General features: G+C 33.5%; 1 protein-coding gene across 6 annotated transcripts in view; it reads right to left on the reverse strand.

The window, feature by feature from the left end:
- The window catches only part of MRP (Multidrug-Resistance like Protein 1), a 175,237-nt gene that overhangs the window by 34,111 nt on the left and 117,320 nt on the right, over positions 1 to 23,806 (reverse strand). For 3 of the 6 annotated variants that reach the window (XM_089089426.1, XM_089089423.1, XM_089089425.1), the window contains exons 19-22: positions 21,745 to 22,034; positions 20,230 to 20,464; positions 15,802 to 16,022; positions 3,091 to 3,180 (exon numbers count right to left, since the gene is read on the reverse strand). In XM_089089426.1, the coding sequence (XP_088945552.1) occupies positions 3,091 to 3,180; positions 15,802 to 16,022; positions 20,230 to 20,464; positions 21,745 to 22,034 (836 nt within the window). Of the gene's footprint in view, positions 1 to 3,090; positions 3,181 to 11,942; positions 12,164 to 14,337; positions 14,559 to 15,801; positions 16,023 to 20,229; positions 20,465 to 21,744; positions 22,035 to 23,806 lie in introns of all 6 variants that reach the window. The other 3 variants (XM_089089428.1, XM_089089427.1, XM_089089429.1) reach the window with 2 other exon arrangements.

Below are 23,806 nucleotides of genomic sequence, written 5' to 3' on the forward strand. Positions count from 1 at the left end.
TAAATTAATTTATTCCAATACATAAATAAAAATCGGCAATTAGTAGTGCAATGTTATTATTAGATGTTTTTAGTAATTAAAAGTAGGTTGCGAAGTCTCGAGTTGGTTTCAAAGGCATTTTGAGAAAGTTTCTGTCAAAATACGTATTCCAGGGTAATTGGACCGCTGATGGCAGATCAAATGAGAGCACCATTATTCAGTGACTGACAAATTTACACTGACCCGCTAATGACGGAGTAAATAGAAGGAGCTGTTTGTATGCGCCGAGGATGTAGTGCCAAAAATCAATAAGCTTTGATCTTACTGTTATGTTATTCATATACAGTGATTGGTACCCTCCAAAGTAGCCCTGGGAACTCTTTTCTGATTAGCTCAAAATTTATATTCTTAATTGCTTGGACAAGAGGACGCAAACCACAAGAAAAGAATGACTTCCGGAAATAGGGTTAAATAAACAGTTTTTTACAGAGGACGGTTTTCCTGGGCCATGGGGCCCCAGGAATTAAAAATTGAATAATATTATCAAACACAAAAATAACGAATACTGCTATGGAGGAATAGATGAATCTTAAAAGGAACAGAAATTAAAATGAACAATCAGGTCAAACCTAAGACAGGCAGAAATTGTTATAAATAAACGTAGTACTAGCGTCATTTAAACCCTCCAAAACCTTGAAGTCAATGGAGCTTTACTAAAAACAGAATGTATTTTCAACAATTTCTCTATTCGAAAATTCAAAAAACTTCTGCGATTTTCAGGAATACATGTCGTTATACTTTAAACAATCAATCTAGTTAATTAATCTAACATTCATAAGTTTATATCCATACTTTCTTATTTTTAAACGCATTTCTTTCAAATTTGTAGCAAAATCAATTGCTAAATTATTTATTGATTTGTCATTTCGAAACATTGTTTCAACAAACTATAGGCTACGGGTTGCTTCAAAATTATCAATGTCCACTCAAAAGCTTTACCAAGGCATCAATTTTCTATGTATCAAAAGCAATTTTTTTTGCAACAAACGTGTCCTTTTAGAACAAATGTAATTATTCCTATTATCTTGATTATTTCAACGATTTTCTTTTTTGTTCTAGTTGAAATTTTGAAAATTAAAACATACTATTTCACAATATATAACGCTTTTAGTTCAGCAACTTTTAAAGGGTCGACAGGGGGGCCTCAGAGGGTTTAGGGGGGCAATAGCCCTACTCTTATTTGCGACAATTTCTATTTGTTTTAGGTCTGAATTGATTTCATTTTAACGAAATCAAGCTGTTACTATAGTCAACAATCGCCCACAGAAATTCAAGGTTAAATACAGTTTTTTCTTACAGAAATGTCACCATTACAAATTCCACGCATGGAGAACTGGCCAATGGCATATTTTAGGACTTGATTTCATTTGTTTATAATATAAATTTTGTCTGTTTTAAAATTAATTATAGGTACCTTTGGTGCGCTTCTTCGTTCTGGTTTTCATTTATTCATTCTTAGTATTGTTTTTTTCGTGACATGAGTTACTATATGACTTCGTTTCCACTCGTCCTATCCTTATGTTTTTAAAAACTGTTGACTCAACCGCTTGTAGATATTTTTCTACGTTCAGCTAGCGTCTGATATGGGTATCGATCAAACAATTCCTCCAATTCTTCCACTTCGAACTTTTTTGATGCGCAAGAACCCTCTTAATACCCAAGTTCAAAATCATTATGCACTTGACGTGTCTTAGTCGGTATCGGGGTTTTATATCCGACAGAGCATTGCCACAGTAAGTACCAACAAAAATTCTGTGTGTTTTGGCTGCAGATTACTTATGAATAAAAGAGTAAAATAAAAGTCACCGCAAATACATTCCTTTTGACACAAAATAGACATTTCCACGACAGCAACAACAAAATCAAAAAATCACTTAGACTATAGTGAACAATGGCACACTGAAATTCACTGTTGTATACCGTATTTCCTTGCAGATGCGTCTCATTTGAGATTCTACATAGGGAGTACTTCTAATGTCATCTTTTAAGAATTAACTGCTAATGCCATCTTTTAAGAAAACTTATTCAAGGCTCTTTTTTATTTACTTATACGTTTAAGCATCTGGATACATTGAATTACAATTTGATATAGAAGTAGACAGTTTAGCTTCTAAAAATATATTACTACGTGGCCAATATATTATTTTTATGTTTTGTCGGGTGGAGGGGTTAATCTCTATTATTATGGAGTTTCATTATGAATTTTTTCATTAATAATTTTTTTTCCCACATTTATAATCTCAAATTAAATACACAGGAAGGAAAATATTAATAGGAAGGAATTGTTACTAACATCAGAAGGCTGTCCTGGTTTTAGCTTAAAACAATTAAAACGTTTTTGAAATACATGGTCTCACACGCCTTAAGACTTCTATTTCATGGTCTTATACGCCTAAATTCGTGAAAAAAAAATCTTCTTTGTCAACAAACTATTTTAAGAATGTCTTCCTTATAATCAATTTTGTTACTTGTAATAAAAATTACAACGCAATGATCTAGAAAATTCTTTTCCATAGATGAATGTCTTCATATTGTACAAATGAAATACTGTACACAAAATTAAGATGCATTTGAAACAGGAAGCACAGAAACCATACCAGTCTTTCAGTGTATCTTAGACAGCTCCCACGTTGGGAAACATAGTTTGCGCATCAAATATTGCCACAAAAATCACCAATGTTATATATCTGAGTATTATCGAATAAAGAGGGTAGGATACATATTTAGCTGAAATACCCCCTTCTCAGTCATTGTACACCTTAGGGGTATAAGAATTTTCCTCCCTGACAAAATGACATATTAGACATAACCAAGTGATTCCCAAACAGCATCTGAATTCAAATGCTAGTTGAGGTGGGAAGCACCTGGTGCTGCTGTAAGTACAAGTAGCCACATGATAAAAGAAAAATTTGAGTAATTAATTATGGCAATATAAAGTATTCTTCGCTTAAGATACAAAAAGTAATGGCAAAAAAAATACAAAAAAAAAAAAAATTACAAAAAAGGAAAAGAAGAAAGACAAGGCAAAAAAAAAGAAGATAAAAAAAATACCTGCATAAAATAATAGATAACGGCAATGGGTAGGACCATGACTAGAAAGATTGGAGTAGTGTAGCTGATAACAACAATAGTAGCAATTACCTAAAAATAATAAAATCCCATATATTAATTAATAACGAATTACATTTAACATACAATAAGAAGCAACAATGAAAGATTATTATGTGTCTTTTTCTGTTCCTTTTCATTCGCGTTTACATTTAGATTGTTTTACAAATCAGAGATATTTCAGGTTTACAGATATATAGGTATATAGGTTTGTAAACCTATAACTTTGAACGCAAAGAAAGATAAGGTAAACAAAATAACTACTAGAGTTTCATTGGACATCCAAATAAAATTGACTGTTTTAATAGTCCTTTAGATAATATATACTTTTATTTTATGAGCGTTAATATTTTACTATCAAAAACAATATTATCAACAAGCTAGGGTATATACTACGAATATTACCCAATTGCTTAGAAAACAAATTAACACATCTGTGGACATGGGCACATACAACAGCCCCGCGCCTTCTGAAGAGATTTCTGTCAGAGCAAATGTTCTTATTAGTAAAAAAAAATATGATAGTTTCATACTTTCACAGGCGTTATTTTCCTACTGGAAACATAAAATGCTATATTTTTCTGCCAATACCCAATGCATTTTTTTTGCATACATTTAAAACGATGAAGAAGGACACAGAAGGTAATCGCAGATTTTAATCAAATTAAATTTTACCAAATTTTGAACTGCTTGAATAAAATTTTAAGAGTGTAGCCTCCTCTCTGCCAAGGAGAGGAACATATATTCAAGGAACATATATACTTTTATAGAATTATATTGTAACTGCATTGCCTTTTATATGCAGAAAGGTGCCTTATTTCTAGGCTAGTGCATTACATTTTGGACAGTTAAAATGTTGCTCATAGAATATGGATACTAGCATAAAATGCCTCGAGAGAAACAGCACACTACAGTCAACATGATATGTTAACCCTTCAAATATTAGCCATCTTAAACGACAATTTAAGACTGTGCCTTCCTCCCAAGCTATTTTCTCAGGTGTACTCTTACATATAACCTACAAAATTTAAATGGTAATTGCATTTTTTTTCTTTTTTATTATTATTTTTTTTACCATGTTCAGTAAGATGCCACATTCCTATAGCAGCGTAACGCATTTTTGACGCATAAATCTTAGCTGATGGAATATGTTTCGGAACACAAAATACATTAACAGAAAGGGTATACACCAAGAAACATTATGTTTTATCTGTCAAAACGAAACAAAACAATCTTTGTTTCTTTTTTCATAAACTAAACATAGCGAAATTAACATGGCACTTTATTTTCCAACTGATAGCTTATAATATTAATTGTTCTCTAGGCAAACGTGCATAGGATGCAGAAAAGGCACATACTGTGGATAATCGTTTACAAATAAATTGTGGAATTTACCGAAGACGGCCAAAAAATGACAAACTATCGAATTATATTAATATATTAAAACAACAGTAGTTTATTTGTAAAGTTTTCTCGAAAACGGCACAATAACTTTTTTCTGACCATTTTCTTCCCGGATGGAAAAACAATCTAGATAGGTCACGACTTTCAGATAATCCGTTGAATGTCTTAATTACGAAAAAACATTTTGCATATGAGTAGCGTCGCAAATACCCAGATGCCCAATACCCCAATAGTTGTACTTTGTATAGCAAATAAAATTAAGTTGATTTGCGAAAAAAAACAGTTTTTTAAATAATTGTATGCATGCATATACATTTATTTATGTTTTTGTTGTTTTCTTCGAAACGGCACTGTAATTTATTTTTTTTTATGAAAATTAGCATACTACCGTTTTCTGATGTAAAAAAAAACGATGTAGATAGGTCATGACCTGGGAAAATTTATTTATGACCTATATACATAATTATTTGTTTATCTGTGCATATATATTTTTTTTCAAACAGTAATTTTTTTTCTGAAAATAGGCATAGTACCATTTTTCAGAGTGAAAAAGGATCTAGATAGGTAACAACTTAGGGAAAATTTGCTTAGGACCTTAATTTTGGGAGAAAAAATTCATATGAATGACGTAACAAATACCCAGACGCACAATACCCTACTGGTTTTACTTTCTATAGCGAATAAAATAAAATGAAATTAAAGTTGTAGTGCGAAACAGAGGAAAAAACTGCCTTTCTTTCCATCAAGCGAAGCACAGTTCTCTGGAACTTACTTTTATTACAACACAAATGACACTGAATCATCATCTGACATATCATAAAATCTAGCAAAGGAAACAAAAAAGCCATGCAAAGAAAACAAAAACCAAAAGCCAAACGTTAAAGCAAAATTATTGTAGCTAAAGTACAAAAAGAAAATACATGAAATAGGCAAGGACAAATACAACAGCGTAAAAATTAAATTAAGCGATTTGTCACTTATTTAACATTTGAAGCTAGTTGCAAAATTCACCTTTTCCAAGTTCTCCTACTATTACTTTTCCCCATTATCATATTCTTTCTTGCCATAATTGTCCAACTGATTATTTTTTATTTTATCCACATAAATTTTCTTGCGCGACCGCAAACCCTTACAGGTTTTTCTCCGGCACGAAAGTTTTATTTTTTTTTTTTTTTTTTTTCATTTGTAACTGTTAAAATTAAAATTTTGAACTTGAACTTTTGAAGATATTTGAAGCAGAATAAGTTCAACCGGAAAAACTAAGATTGTTTAGACGGCAGAGAAGGGCTTGGCTATTTTAAAGGGGAAAACCCAAGTCCCCCCAGACACACTGCGCGTGGCTTAACCAGAATGTATGACCTACAGCTCATTTAATGCGAGAGCTTCCAAACGAAACCATCAGCTAAATAGACCAAAGTGAAAATGCACTCAAATTAAGATGTTGTTCAAACGTGATTATTGATCAGTCATTTTAGTTCACGGCACTCATCTGAATGCAAGTGAAATTTAACCAAATAAAGATAATATATAAAAAAAAACTCCAGAATTTTTTTACTCAAGAGTATTACAAGAATATGTGTTCCACTGGTCCCCTTTTACTCAAACAAACAGACAGAGAGACAGTATTTCTAGGATTTCAAGGGTATGCTCTCCAAATATCCAACTTTTGACCCTAATTTCAAATCTTTCACACAAAGACCAAGAGATAGTTCACGGGGATAAATAATTGATGATCAGAATGAAACATGACATTTTCTGAACTCTGACATATTATATACATACACTCTCCAACGGAAAACCACAATCAACGGAAATTCAATCTATCCACTTGCAGTTCTGGCTTGTCTTGCGCTCGAAGCAAACATTGATTAGCACCTCCTCCCCCCTGTATCCAAAAATTTTTAGGCCAATATTTAATAAAACTTTCATTTATTAACAAAATTTTCATTTATTAAAAAAATTGTTCAATTTAAATCTGACTTTTCTACTTTATATGGGAAAAACGACAATTTCGGATTCAATTTGTTCATACTTACTACCAAATGCACCCTCTACTTTATCTTAATAAAAATGAACCTTCAAAAATTACATAATGATTATGAATATTAGATTAGTTATTTGAAACTTTCTGCTCCTAAATATGTCTGTGCCCGGAGAAAATGTCTCCTCTGCCTACCCATCTTCCAAAACCACCACTAATCTCTCAGCAATAAAAGATAATACCGAAAAATTATTTAAGTAGATATATCCATACTCAGGCACATTCACAGGGGACATTCAGCCCCCATCTCTAACTTCCCACTTCTCAAGATTTTTATCCCTCCCATCCCATACTTTCACATTATTTATAAATTATTTCGTATCCTCCCCCTCCCCCTAGGTGAATTCCTATGTATGCACATGTCTATACCTTTTGAGACTTATACAAGAAAAACCGAGGTATGAGACTTAATCTTTAGGTACTTATAATTATCATATTTAAATCATAGCGGCCATAGGGGGAACTAACACAACAAATGTTGTTAGTTATTTCAACAATCAAGTAAAGGTGATGCAGCCACACCCAGTGGGGAATGGGAAAGGCAGATCCCTTTTATACCGATGGGAGTGGATGTAGGGCCATACTGGCAACTCCACTCGGGCTCTGAAGGCGTCCACATGGTGAGAGCGCTTGATTTAGAATCCGACTTTCTAAAACCTGAATAGCCAGACAGGAATTATCTATCCGTTTGAAGGGGAGAGGGGAAACGTGTCATTATTGATGGTTAAATGGTCTATCACTACAACAATCATAAAAGAAGTTTTTCAAGACGAGAATTTGTGAACTTCTGGACAAAACAACATTAGAACCAGTAAGGAAAAGGCTAGATAGTTACCTTCAAGAAAATACGAGTTAAACAGATAACAGTAGAAAATGAATAGCACAGGTATTATTGTTGCCTTTTTCGCAGAAGAAAAAAGTTCAAATAATGAAATAGAAAAGAATATCTAATTCCTTGTTATGCTACTTTTTCTAGCGGTTCAAGATTTTTCTTCTTTTTTCTTTTTTTTACCTGAAATTGTCCAATTGAACTTATGCATCAGCTAAAACAACATCAGTGGAGGTTTCATCAAGAACTAGCAATAGTCTTGATGAAAGCCATAAGACTAGAAGACCTGTTAAACGTGCTCTTACTAAAAACTTCACAATGAACTAAAAAATAAAGAGACAAATTCTTGAGGGGAAAAAACAACCTACACCAACAAATTCAATCAAGAATCGAAGAAAAGAAATACCTCGTAAAGGCAGTAAACCCAGTCAATTAGAAGACGCGGTAAAACGTCATCTAACGAATCGATGTCTTTAGAGAAGCGACATAAGATCCGACCAATTGGAATGGTATCAAAAAATGACTGAGGACATCTTAATATTCTGGATGTAAGTTCCCTGTGCAGCTTTTGTGATGCAATTGCCGCCGCAAAGTATGGAATAACTTCGCAGTAGCCAAACAAAGCTGTAAGGAAATAGAAGCTCCGGTTACTATCGTAATAACTTATCATAGCTGCCTGTGTGTCCCCTTCGAAAAACTCCTTCCCCAGTTTGACATCTATATCTTTGTAAGCCTTAAAAACCCTAATCCTCTTTGACCCGCGGAGATTGTTCAGTCATCTTCCCTTTTGGTTCACCATATTAAGATACTTATCATAAAGAAAAGCGGTGCAAAAGACTACCACAGTCCGGCTGCTGTTCAGGGACTTAAGCTTACAGCACCTAGCCATACAATAGGATTCACTGTTTTACGAGTGACTCAATAAGGGCGTAAGTGACTAAGTAATCTTCCTGATTCTATTTCCACTAAATTCATCAAATTCGTACAATGAATGCTTAAAGTAGCCACCAGAGGACATAAATAAAAAGAAGAGCTGTACAAGACCCACTGAGCGTCATATTCCCTGCAAAAAAGACAACGCAGTCTCCAAATATTGTAGGTCTCTGCATAAATTTTTGAACAATGTCGAAATATTGTGGTAAAACTAAATGTTTCATAACGTGGTAAAATATGTGGTAAAACATAAATGTTTCAACGATGTCGAAATACTGTGGTAAAACTAAATGTTTCATAATGTAGTAAAATATGTGGTAAAACAAATGTTTCAACGATGTCGAAATACTGTGGTAAAACTAAATGTTTCATAATCTCGTAAAACATAAATGTTTCAATGATGTCGAAATACTGTGGTAAAACTAAATGTTTCATAATGTGGTAAAATATGCGATAAAACATAAATGTTTCAACGATGTCGAAATATTTTGTTAAAACTAAATGTTTCATAATGTGGTAAAACATAAATGTTTCAACGATGTCGAAATACTATGGTAAAACTAAATGTTTCATAATGTGATAAAATATGTGGTAAAACATAAATGATTCAACAATGTCGAAATACTGTGGTAAAACTAAATGTTTCATAACGTGGTAAAATATGTGGTAAAACATAAATGTTTCAACGATTTCGAAATACTGTGGTAGAACTAAATGTTTCATAATGTGGTAAAACAAATGTTTCAACGATATCAAAATATTGTGGTAAAACTAAATGTTTCATAATGTGGTAAAATATGTGGTAAAACATAAATGTTTCAACGATGTCGAAATACTGTGGTAAAACTAAATGTTTCATAATGTGGTAAAATATGTGGTAAAACATGAATGTTTCAACGATGTCGAAATACTGTGGTAAAACTAAATGTTTCATAATGTGGTAAAACATAAATGTTTCAACGATTTCGAAATACTGTGGTAAAACTAAATGTTTCGTAATGTGGTAAAATATGTGGTAAAACATAAATGTTTCAACGATGTTGAAATACTGTGGTAAAACTAAATGTTTCATAATGTGGTAAAACATAAATGTTTCAACGATGTCGAAATACTGTGGTAAAACTAAATGTTTCACAATGTGGTAAAACATGTGGTAAAAAATACATGTTTCAACGATGTCGAAATACTGTGGTAAAACTAAATATTTCATACTGTGGTAAAACACAAATGTTTCAGTGATGTCAAAATACTGTAGTAAAACTAAATGTTTCATAATGTGGTAAAACATATGGTAAAACATAAATGTTTCAACGATGTTGAAATACTGTGGTAAAACTAGTGTTTCTAAGAACAGCCTAATTCTAGCTCCGTTGTGACACTCGATGACTGTCAAAACATGAGAAAGCGGCACCAAAGGTCTCGAACCATTTTTTCTTTCAGATATTAACCCTTTTAGACATATGAACGTTTCTTTAAAACAAATCACGTTTAGAATTCACTCTAAAGATAAAAACGTAAACCTCTTCCCTTTTTAGCAGCAATATCAATAGTTAATAAGCTCCCAAAAGGTAACAAAATACAAAACGTGTGAAAAAGTAAAATATATTTTACTTTGAAGACTATTGTCCAAGATGAATTAAATGTTCTTACAACTCATTGTACTAAATTTAAGAATGCAATGCTAGCGCTTTTCTTGCCGTTAGTCTGGGGGGCTACGGTTAAACAAATTTGCAATAATTTTCATTCCTCTTGAAAAATTTCCAAATAATTTAAATTTTTGATTGCTCTTGCCTTATTAATCAAGGCTGGGGCAGTCCCATTTCAAATGTGGCTAATTAGAAATGTGGCCAATTCTTAAGACAGAGAGGCAAGTCCTTCCGCCTTATCTTTTAGTTCTCCTAATTTCTTTGCGAAACTGTTCTTTCATATTTGTTTTTTAGTTCGAATTTTGTTTTCAGTGATAGAGACGAATAAAATTTTAAATATTGGTGACACCAAAAATACTAGCGCTAAGTAAAATAAGACATAACAATTCTGAACTGCGAATCATCAGTAGCAGAATGAGCACTTTCCTGAATATTACACAAAAGCTGAGGCCAATAAATGATTCTGATGGCATTTTCGTTAAGCGTAAAAACTACACTATAAGCAGAATGAAATTTTCCTGATCCAAAATCCCCATTTACCGATATGAATCATCAGTATAAACAAATACTTTCTATGTTCAGTCGGGTTGAGAACACAATTTCAATGTTTAGGTTGGGATTTAAAAACGGGAAATTAATATAAACCGACTTGACTTATTCTTGTAAAAGCCAATCCTAATGGCAGAAATTAGCGAACATTAAATCAAAGGACCAGCACAAACTTAAGGCAGCATGGCCACTAGATTAGTAGTTTTGCTTTCATTATAAGAATCTAATCAAACAGGTTAGCCAACTTCGTCAAAACAGCAGGAAACAGGCCAATAGTACAAAAAATTGCAGGATAGTATGGAGAGTTCGTAAAAATAACTTGATTCTCAAGAATCTAGCCACCTAGTGCCCCCCCCCCCCCACCAGTCTTTTAAACATGTAATAGAAGCCGATACAAAGCCTTATGTTTCAGCCTCAAAATATAATAAACGGAACGAAAAAGTCATGTGAATTTAATAACTTTTTCTACAAACTGTAAAAAAAAACATAGAAAAAGCAGCAAAACAGTAATTAAAGGATTTCAGTCAAAATAGAATTCGACTATGCAACATAGCATGATAGAACCAATTAAAAACCTAGGAAGACCATTACTCAAAGCTTTACCAGAGATTGACCTTGTCCATAACATGCTCATCGTAATTATTTTGTTAGTAAATAAGCATAACAAACGGTCCATGAATAACATCAGGCGGGATAAGGGGAGGGTGAACATTTTTTCAGAAAAGGGATTTGGATATATAAATAATTTTTTATCTATTAATCTACTTAGCAGCAATGTAGCTACGTCAAAAAGGACAGTCTTGTGGTGTGATGATTTAATAGTCTGAACAGGGCTGCAATTTTTGTATTGTCGACTCACTCCAAGCGTACACAGTTATATACCTGACTCCAACTACAAATTTAAATTTGAACCATTCCTAGCTTCTTTGGAAATAAATTAGAGCCAGATGGCTCCACATTCCTTCTTAAAAATGTACCCCCGATCAGACGACATAACAATCAGAAGATCCACATACTGAAATATTTTTTGGTTCAAAAATTTGGTTAGAATAATTTACTTCAGAAATCAACCGAAGCAACGGGATAATTGTGTAAAAGAAAACACGAGGATACGAATTTAGAATAGTAACTCCCTAAAAACTATGTACTTTGTGCTAAAAAAGAATCTACTATTGAAAAACACATAAACTGTTAGGAAAAAATGCAAATAATAAATTATTATTCTAAATTTAAACTTGAGTTTTATTTTAAATCAAATCGTAAATGAAGAAGAATGATTAAATGGAAGTTTTTTAAGTCCATTTTTACGGTTAAAACTTAACAGTTATAAATTAAGGGGAAGGAAAGCACGACTATCTCTTTAAGCCATATTGAGTTACAAAGGAAGAATTACCCCGTAGAGGCAGGCAATCCAACTTCGAACTATAAATGGAAAGGTATTATCCAGGACATCTACATCTTTTGAAAAGCGATTGACAATTCTCCCCAATGGGGTCGTGTCAAAGAAAGATGGGGGCAGACGAAATATGTGCGTCAACATGTATGCATGAAGGATTGTTGACGCTTTTAAAGTTGCTAGTGACGATAACACAGAAGCAATCATAACACTTATTGCTGAAAAAGAAAGATTAAATACTCTTAGTAAAAACTTCTTGAGATAGATTGATCGTGTTGCTTACTAATCCTTTCAAAGCAACTTCTCCAAGAAAAGGATTGACTGAATTTAAAGATAGGAAAAAATTAAATGACTGCGCATGATAAAGAATAAGCCAATAGGGTACGAGGATAGTTGACACATCTCTGAAACCATGACGGACAAATTCAAGCACTGACAGTATGGGAGCTTCGTTTTCCTGAATTTCTACAATTAGACGTCGGCGTACCTAAAACTTAAGTCAGTTAGTTCGAACAGTAGCATTAAATAATTGAGTATACATATAGCTTTATCGGGAAAATCTTTTAATTTTTAGTTCGTCCTCCATATTTAACTAGCATAACATTTTTCCCAATTCAAGTTCCGTATTTATATCCTTTGCCATAATAAAAAAAAGCTCAATTGTCACATTAAAACGCTTTTTCTATCATCTCTTTTCTCTTTTTCTCCCTAATCTGTACTTTTAACCTTAAATACAACGAACCACAAATAAATTATATTTTTTCTTCAAAGTTTAATACCAGTTAAACTACGGTATATGACCATATAAGACGATACATATACTAGGTATTGTCCTACAAGCTAGGACGGTTTGCGACATAGGCACTGAGAAACATGCAAGAGCTTGCTATATAGTTTTAATTTAAAAAAAAATTAAATCCGCTGAAACTTGGAATCCCAAATATCCCGGTACAGCTTTTGACAAGGAAAGTGAGGAGCCTTGAGATCTAAATTGGACGTGTAGCTTCCTCAGTTTAGAGTAAAAAAACCTCAAGTTTTGAGGCACTTTGGATATTAAGGTCTTATTACTCCATAACAATATTTCTACACTAACGGAGACCTATATTACTAGCCTGTGAGTCTAACAATGGCTTAATCTATCCCAGAATGGGCAGCAAGACGTATTCTGTCTCTTTACCATTAGTTTCAGTTGAATTTTAGCCCAAATACCACTAGGAGTGAATCAATGCAAAGATGCTCCGTATCTCAACAACCTTTCTTAAGGATAGAAGATTTTGTCCAGGAGGAATAGGAACAGAAATTAACGACAAAACAAAGTTTGGCAAAGATGGAGCCAATTTTCTGAAATAAAGTAAAAACGACAGTAAAAACAAAAAAAATAAGCCATTTGGTACCATAAAGGTTCTATTTAGTACTATAAAAGCACTAAAAAGGTATTTTATAGTTCTGTAAAGGTAAATATGTAGTAAAAAAACTGACATGTTTCTTTTGATGCTTGAATTATACAGGTTTATCTTAGTTTTGACAAGAACTTGGATGAAACTAAAAGAGTGGACTGCAAGTGTTAAATCACCTTCCCAGGTCCCAATACTTAAAAGGCAAAATGGTCATTCTCATTAAAGCACTAGTTTTTATGAAATGTGTGTTCTGTTTAAGGAACAATATCCTTACCCTTTATAAGCCTTTGACGCTGAAGGTGGATGATCAGTGTCAACTCGCCGAATTTGTAACTAGATCCCTCTGCCAAATCGTCAGAATCACCTACCTTGATAGAATCTCAAATTCCAAATCCTTAAACGCCTTAACAATTAAGCCCCAGCATACAGCCCCAGCAACTTCGGTGGCTCGGTTATGTCCAACGGATAAGACAGTCCCGTCCCACGAAAATTATCTCCGATAGCTAATTCATGATTTTCACCCTTAAGGGCGTCTCCCAAAGAGGTAGAATGAAAACTTCGCACTTCACACTTTCTCAGACCTTCTTTATCTAGCAGAAGATCGCGAGTCATCCAGAAGGCAAGTCCACGCCCTTACAAAGAAAGAGGGCCTAAGACGACCTTCAAGGACAGACAAGACTTATTTAAATCAAAGCAAGCCCTTAAGAACAAGTAATTCTTCAACACAAAATACTGTTATCTAAGCCAGTTACAGAAACATTCTCCCCCATCCTTTCGCTTTAGCCCCTCTCTGGAAGCGTAAGTGACAATTAAGTAATTTTTATCATATCGTTCATGTGCAAGGTAAAAACAACTGAATTTAAAAATAATACAGTAAGTAGCAAGCATTTTAAAATTTTAAATATAACAAATACATTAACTCACTAAACTAAAACACAGTTCCCCATAAGCAATTCTTAGAGCCTATTAGATGCAACATCACAAAATTGAATTACCCCATACAAAGTACTGAGCAACGAACGAAGCGAAAACGGTATACTGCGATCAACGAGGTCAACATCTTTGCCAAAGCGGTTTAGAAAACGTCCCATAGGTGTTGTTTCAAAAAAGACCATGGGGCTTTTAAGGATGTTATCAAGCATTCGATGATGAAGCTTGCGAGAGGCTTCAAGGCCACCTTTGGCAACGTTTAAGATATTGAAATAGATCATAATAGCTGAAATGTAAGATGATTAACTGATATTGGTTTTGGAACTAAACTTGGCAAAATTCTTAGATGAATATAATTTTTGACCGTAACAGAACATACAAAGTGACACCGTCGTCCCTAAAACGAAAGGGCGTATCTGGTACAATTCTAAAAAATAAGTTCAAGGTGAAAAAAAATCTTTAAGCGGAGCTTAATCTACTAAGGGAGTAAGGGAGGTAAGGGCGACTGGCCAAAATTTAAAACAAGTTTTCAGTACCGCTACTTCAAACACTTATAGCCATAATTTTACTTAATATGAAGCGGCAATATTCACTGATGCATTCTAAGTTTAGCACTAATTTTGTTATTTACATCCCGGAATTAAATCAAATATCCATGGAAAACTTACAACCCTTATTTTTCATCTCCTGTAAAATGTTGGATGTTAAAGACACTCTTTCGTTCTGGGCTCGACGATATATGGATCACTAATGTCTAAATAGCAATCCTGTTTTCTTTTTGTGACAAGAAAAAAATAGATTCAGGGAAAGGTTCGTAAAATTGAGAGGCAGGTTCACTCTCTTTAAAACATGAACTCTTCTTTTACTTAAAATGCTATTAACTTAATTAAATACTATGTATGAACTAGTACTAATGTATTGCAATTAGGATGTTACCTTATTATCTTATGTATGAAGAAAAAAAGTGATTTTTAGAAAAAAAGATTGATCTTCGTGTTTTAACCGAAAGAGAACAGAAACAAATTTATCAAATTTTCAATGGTATTCAATATTAAAATTTAAAAAAAAAAGCTTGTATCGCCGATCACAAATGAAGGACAACGATACAGAATACAACTAGCAATCATCTTTAGACAAAACCGTGTCTTGACCCCCCCCCCCCCCCAGAAGGACACTATATATAAAGTCGTTTTACGAGTAATATCGTATCTTTTGATGATTTTTGGTATTTGAGCAACAAAACTATAAAAATACTTTTAAGGGTAAGAAAAATACATCCATAAGATTATAGAAGAAAAAATAGTGGTGGTGATTACTTTTATAGTAAATTAAAATTATGATAATGCCTATAGGAAATTATGATATAATATATTCACCGCTCCATGGTAAGACTTCATTTTCTTTAATATGAGAAGACTACCTATCCCCGGACGGACACAAGATACATAAATACATACCCAATTTTAACGCAAACATAACGAACACATGTTTTAAACACTATTACTCCCACATAGAGAGAAATTCCATACCGAGAGTAATGTTTGAAGCCAAGAGCGTACAACGCTAGGTAAAACATTATCAACAACATCAACGTCTTTAGCAAATCGGTTCACAATTCGACCCAGTGGAGTGGTATCGAAATAGGACATTGGTGAACGGAAAACATGTCTTAACATAATATTATGAAGAAGCCTTGATGCAAAAAGATTCGCCAATGCATTGGTTAAACTTGCAGCAGCAATAGATACGGCTAAAATTAAGTAGATATTACAGAAACCTCAGAATATAGTATTCATTCTGTAATATAATATAATATATTATATATAATATAATATAATATATATAATATAATATTATATAATGATATAATAATATTTCTATATATATAATATCTTATATATAATAATCTTATATATAATATCTTATTATACAATATCTTATATATAACAATAATATAATAATATTCATTCTATAATATAATATATATAATATAATATTCAGAATATATCAGAATAATTATAAAGATATCTCAGAATAGGACATTTTAGTCAATAGGATATATATAATAAAGAAAAGTTTGTGAATACGACTGAAGATATTAAAAAAATAATAATAAAAAACTTAATTAAAAAATTATGGAATTAAAAAACTAAATTGACTTAGGCTTTTTTTAAAATGAAAAACCGATAGAAATTAATTAATAAATTAATTTCTATCTTATCACAGAATAGCTGCGATGCAATTGAATTTAAAAAGCTGTGAAAAAATGAATTGTTTTCCAAATATGAATTTGAGGATTAATTTGATAGGTTTGAAAATTTGGTAGAATATTAATCAAATTATAATAATTATTTTTTCATATTATTTAGTGCATTTGAGGAAAGGAATTGAGCGTCAAGTGTTTTGATAATGATAACAGGGTACATACTTTTGTTGCTAGGTTTTCGACTCTTCTGAGATGAATGGAAGATTTTCTTTGACATTTATCTGCGCCTACCTCCTCCATATCACGCCCTGGTATTTGGAGGGAATATGCTTTGGGTTCAGTTTTGTTTTAAATAGGTGATATTAAAATACTAATCTAATGTTATTGCAGTTAAAACAGCTTTTTCAGCAATAAACATTGAAAAAGCTTCTTCTTCCTTAAGAAGACTGTAAACATCTCAAGCCAAAGGCATATTGTGTTTGAATCATTTTTCTTTTTTGTGAACAAAACTTGGATTCACAAAATTTATGCTGAATTTTATTTGCTGCTCTATCTCATCGATTACCCGAGAACTCTCAAAAAATCAGAAACCCTATCTATCACAATAAAAGAAAATTTTGTTAACCTATGGACCTCATTTCGTTAAAAAACATTAAAATGAATAACCACAAAAAGTATGAATAAAGAAACAAAAATTACACTATAAAGGTTATAAATAATAAACATTTTACCATAAAGTCCATAGATACATGTAATTTAAAAATTACAATATTCAGTTTTTTTTTGTTTTGTTTTTTTTGTTTTTTTTTTGACGACTAAAAAATATAGCCCGCTTAACAGAGCTTATTGTGATTAATTATAATAATTCATTGAAGAAGCATAATTATTGTGCTCCATTGAACATGGTTTATACACCAAAATAAATGCCTTACAAAAAAAAAATATTGCAAACCCATAGAAACTTTGAAATTAACCAAAAATATTGTCAGTTAAACATAGTAGAATAGATAAACATTACAGGATTTTTTTCCTGAAAAATGACAAATTGTAGCAGAATAGGATATATTAGCCATTGGGAAATATATATTGAGCTAATGCTCTTGCAGTTAACATGTCAGACATGTATTAAAATGAGACATGAAAATCAGTTGTGAAAATATTACGACTTCTTTATTCATCTTTCCTTTTTATAACACCCAAAAGACATACAGGGTCTTTTTTCGCTGCGCATCAACAAGAATAAGTCTAATATTGAATGTCCTTATAGCAGTCTTAATGAGTTAATTTACTGGTTTATGACTCATAAATCTACTGAAATACTTAGATAATTTCATAAATTAATTCGTACCAGGCCGTACCCAGGTTTTTTTTTGTGTGTGTGTGTGTGGGGGGGGGGTTACACAAAAAAAACTCAAAAACGCATACAAAATTTGTTTATATCCGTTTTTGTCATGTTTGTACGAGTCAAACAAACATTTCGGGGGGGGGGGGTTCAAACCCCCTACCCCCTCCCCTGGATACGGCCTTGAATTCGTGGAACTTATTCTAATCTTAACAGTACATTTTTTCTTGCACAGGTTTTCATTTTTCTATTCGTTTGCTAACGAATCTTTTAATTGTTCGGTTCTTTTTCTTCTTTCTTATACCATATTGTCACATTAGAATATAATGTACAGAATTTTTGGCTCTCTCTCCCCTGGTCGTAATACTTTGAAGCTCAGAGTATTTTTGTAACCACAGAAAAAAGTTATCAACACAAGTTAAGTTATTGAAAAGTGGTTAAAAAGATATCACTAGTTTATAAATAAGTTGTTCAATAAATTGTTCGATATATTTCAAAAAATACTTATTTATAACAATTCAAACCTCATTTATTAGGCAACTCATATATAAACCGTTTTTCTACCATTTCTAGTTTTTCAAATGCCGTCGACAAAAATAACGCTGAATTTTGCGAGTCAAAACTTAGCCGTCGATAATTCAGGGTATATATTTGCACATTAGGGGGGAGGGATGGATAAGGTCTACGCTATATTTGGAATGGGCCTAATATTTTAGATAGGATGAACATGAAAGCCTCACTTAATGCTTTTTTTATGCTCTTTCAATATCATTGCAAATCACAATTAGGGCCCCCTTAAGGGCTCAAGATGCAATTAGCACCAGAAGTGATTATTGAATTATGAAAGAGCATAAAAAAAGGCATCAAATGACTTTTTCACTTTCATCTTAGCTACGTTATATGGCCACCTAGAAATTTACCACACATTTTTCTCGCGAAGGGTACTCCAAAAACCTTACATTTAACCCCCCCCCCCAACACTGATACATGCTATGTCTGATACATGCTATGTATCAGAGGACATTCAAACTTAAACAATTTTATTGACAAACGTCTTACATGGTCATACCGATCATTGGTAGTTGATCAAAGCAAAAGTTGATCAAGTCTGGACCAATAAGCTTTTCAGATACGGACTCTTAGAATCGTGACTAGAACTGAATCCATGGTCTCAATTTTAATTGTATACTCATATTAAAACAACCAGAACACAATTTTTTATAAAACTGGGACTAATTTCAAGATTACTACTGGAATATTTTCGCCAGAGCCCGAATGCACAATTGCCTGGAATAATACCCAAGCTAGAAAATATCTTTTTGCTAACAACTCATTACAGAAACAAGCCGGCTGAGGCCAACACAGCTACGCACGCTCTTCTTCCGCCCCGATCCGCCTGTTCCCCTTACTTATTACTGTCCATTAATAAACATTACTGTCCATTACATTAATTCCACCCCTGTCATGTAGTTTCAATTACCCTGAAATTGTTTCCTTCGACCTCTTCCCACTGCATTCGGGGACAACCTGCTTTTTGTTTACTCTAATGTGGATGGCCAAAAAAATCGACCTCTAGCAATGTGTAAAATTTTGCCTACATATTTTTTCATTAATTATCGTCCTAGAAACTGAGATCCAAGGCCGTACCCTGGATTTTTTTTTTGAAGGGAGTTTTACTAAAAAAAAAAATTCACGAGGAATTTTTCACAAAAAAAACGCAATTTTTTTTATATCCATTTTTGCTACGTTTTTACGAGTCAAACAAAAAACTCGGGGGAGGGGGGGGTCAAACCGGGTAACCCCCCCCCCCCCCTGATACGGCCCTGGTGAACCAGGTGAAATGTGGTAAACCACATTCCATTACAGCTTATTGTTTGATCGTTTACGGTCAGTCAAACAGTATCTAAAACCATCCTTTGACATTGCCCGCGGAAAAGCGTTAACAAATCTTTCTCAGGCGCTTTCGAAGCACCCAGCCATGTTTTACCACTATCAGTATCATTATCATTACAACCTTATCATTATCACTATCATTACCGTTGCTTCCTCTAATCTCAGTTCGCAACTTATCTCCCTATTCTTCTGAAATCTTTCAACTGTAAAAAACCCTCAGCCTTAGCTTGGAGCCTTCGTTGTATCCACCATCTTTACTTTTCATCTTTTGTTAGAAAATCGAAACAAAAAAAAGGACTTGACCCACTTTAATGCTAAACTTAAATTTCAATATAATTCATATCCCCCTTCCTAAATTTTTATTGCTCTATTTCTTTTGAATGATGTATTTCGAGATCAACGTCCTTAACTAAATGAACATTTATGGAAGAACAAAAAGATAGACAAATTTAGATATTCCCTATAAAGAGAAAGTAGTAAATTGAAAACCAGTTTATCTGAAAAATAACAGATTACCTTGTCCGAAGCCTAAAGCCCCATAAACTCCTAGAAACATATCTCTTTCTGATGGTGGTATTGGCACAGGCTCGGTTGCAGTATCATTTTCATTGACATATGCGTTAGACCAAGCTGACAGCCAAACGTTTGTTCCGACAGAAAATAGCTGATAGATTGCATACAAAAGTATGGTCCAAAATGATAAAGCAAAACCAACTGAACGAAGATAGTGGAGGTACACTTCCATCTTGACCTTTAAGAGGAAACGATTTGGATAAATAAATAAGCTATTGGTGTAATAACAGTAGCTAATCCAGGCAGGTCACGAAAACAGACAAAAATATGATTGAAAGAAAAAAGACCTTAAAAACGAATTGAAATTGAATTTATACTGCGTTCAAAAAAAAAAAAAAAAAAAAAAAACGACCCGGTGAGAAAAATTTCCCTAATACCAGGTCGTGTTTGAAGCCTTTCGAATAAGATCCTAAAACTCAGAAAAATGTGCTTAATCAAAAACAAGTTGATAATTCAAATCCCCCTTCCTCCCCCTAGATTTTGAAAAATACCCTTTTAGGGGATATTCTCACGGAAAATGCCTTTTTTCTACTATTTTCATTGAAAAAATGAAAAAAACGACAAATTTGGCTCCCCCTACATAAAAAAAAATACCCCCCGCCCCCTAGATTTTCGTGAATAGACACCAGTGCTCTGTTCGTCCCTCTGAATGTATTTCCTTAATTTTGTAATATCCTTAAAAGGCATGCCCCTAAAATAATTCTGTTTACCAGGTACATGAAAAGTCTAGGATACATGACTAGCCTTAAACCTAGTCCAATCATAATACGTCAGCTGAACCTATACTTGAATAAATCCACAGATTACTTTTAGGGATAGCCCTTCCTCCTCCATCCCCCCCATGCACATTAATGACCCCCTTAATTATTCTTAAATTCGTATGCCAAGTTACAGAAGTCAAACTGCACAGACTATGGTTGAAAATCAACATGCAGAAGACTGACAGCGCCATCAGCCTACGAAGAATTTTATATTTAATAGCTAGCAGCCAATGCTTCCAATTTCCCGAAAAGTTTAGGAATACTCGAAGCCTCTTCGAGCTTCATTCCCCACCCCCATCCCACACACACACACACAAATCTTTAAGAACCACAAAATTCTGTCTGTAACTCTAAACTGTAACCATAAATACTAGCAAGCAATTATTATTTAAACTTAACCATATCTAAATATTTTCATCTTTTATTGTCGTGTTAAGCTATTTTCTTAGATATATAGATACATGATATAGCTGTTTTCTTAGAGTAGATGGTTTAATTTGCCCAGAAGCGAATGAGTTCGTTCGTTCAAATCCCCGAATTTTAATGATGACAGTGGAAACACTGATCAAGAATAATGAAGTTCAATGACTCCTGTGACTATCAGCAAATATTAGTAAACTATTCAAACTATTATCAGCAAACTATTAAGCAATAAAATTTAGTTCATTCAAGATGAAAATCGTTCTCACCACCTTACCTTTCCTGTTTCAGCTTTTTCAGCTTCAATAAGCTTCTCTCCTTCCTTGGGTTTGACAGTACCGTTAGCTTGGACCTCTTTTGTTGGAGACTTCGATTTTTCAAGGGATCCTCTTCGCTTTTCCACTTCCTTGCTGCCTTCTTTGGTAGAATTCTGGGGAGACGACGTGACACTGGTATCGGACAAATGACTTTTGCTTTCAGACACATGAGATCGTTGACGGGATATCTGTCGCTTAACTTCTTCCCGACCAAGACTAGATTCCAACTCTTCCCTGATTTTCGCGAGTTCTATCGAAAATTTATATCATTATTTTGCTTGACTTTGCAGTCTAAAAACGTAGTTTCCAAATTCGGTGCTATTAACACAACCATCCCCCCTACACCCTCGTAAAAGTCAAATACATCAAGGCTGATCAAACTGGTAATAAAGGCAACAACGGATAAAACAGAATTTTAAAAAACAAACCACTAAACATACTAAAAGCACTGTTTATACAGGTGAAATTGAAGGTAAAGTAAAAATGATAAAAGAAAGAAAGAAATAAACTGGGAGAGTACGAAAACTTAATACTTTGCTAGTCCCTAGATCCTACAACTACTAACCTAAAACCAAAAAAACTTTATCGTCATCTTTCCAAATTCCACTTCAAGAATTTCATCTACAAGAAAGTAATTCAAAGGCTCTACATTTTGAAATCAAACAGTTCGTGGTAACGAACTGTAAGTAAGGAGCGACCCGGCTCAAAGGTAACCGAAACTCTAAAAGAAGGAATTTTGATACCAACAGATATATCAAAAGAATTGGATTATTATGCTGATTTCAAATATATAAGTTTCAGCAAGTTTAGTCCTACCCATCAAAAGTTACGAGCCTGAGAAAATTTGCCTTATGTTCTAAAAAAAGGAGAAACCCCCTAAAAGTCATGGAATCTTAATGAAATTATGAGCTTCATCAGCTTTAGCGTATCAGAGAACCCTACTGTAGAGGTTTCAAGCTCCTATCTGCAAAAATGTAAAATTTTTTTTTTTTTTCCACAATAAATATCACGGGTGCGTGTTTTTTTTTTTTTTTTTTTTTTTTTTCTTCCTCCAGAGGTGATCGTATAAACCCAATGGTCCTAGAATATCGCGAGAGGTCTCATTCGAACGGAAATTAAAAGTTCTAGTGCCCTTTTTAAGTAACCAAAAAGATTGGAGGGCAACCTTGCCCCCTCCCCGCCCCTTTTTTCCCCAAAGACGTTCGATCAAAATTTTGAGATAGCCATTTTGCTCATCATAGTTGAAAGACCCAATAACTATGCCTTTGGATATAACATGACCCCCCCCCCCCCCCACAGCCCCAGGGGAAAGGTCTTTAAGTCATAAAATTTGACCGTTATTTACACATAGTATTTGGTATTGTGAACTATGTATACATTTTCTGGTTGGGGGGGGGGCGAATTTTTTGTTGTTTTTTTTTCTATAGGGAGGGAGGCTTCCAGGGGGTGAACTTGTCAGAGGAAATTATACACTGGGGGAATTTACCAGAATTCCTATACAAAATTCTTTTAAATGTCTTGCTTTCTCTTTTCAGTCTCAATTTTACGCGTGAAGTTGTTAATTGTAATTGTTCGGGGTAAATTTTCACCGGGATTGAATTGGCTAAAGAATATTTCCGTAAGGAGGGGAATCCTCCGTGGAGGTGAGGCCAGATTTCCTGAAATTACTTAAAAACCATCAGAAATTAAATTAAAAAGAAAACAAATGTTTCAAACTGAAAGCAAGAAGCAACATTAATGAAGCAGCAAGAATAAAACGAACAGAAATTATTATGTGTATGAAGGGGGTTGCCTCCTCTTCAACACCTCGCTATTTACACTAAAGTTTGAATTTTGTCGCAATTCTTTAGGAACGACTCCTGAAACACAAGGGTCGTTTAATTAGAACAATATGAAAGCTTTTTTAGAAGTACTAAAAAACTTTAGCGTAAAGAGCGAGGTGTTGAGGAAGGGGAAATCCCCTTTACACATGTAACAATTATTACGTGCAGAATGGAATTGTCTGGGGGAATTTACCTGGCG

The sequence above is a fragment of the Artemia sp. Qi Xiang Cuo genome, chromosome 5 (assembly GCF_049724085.1).
Source record: "Artemia sp. Qi Xiang Cuo chromosome 5, ASM4972408v1, whole genome shotgun sequence".
Lineage (NCBI taxonomy): Eukaryota > Metazoa > Arthropoda > Branchiopoda > Anostraca > Artemiidae > Artemia > Artemia sp. Qi Xiang Cuo.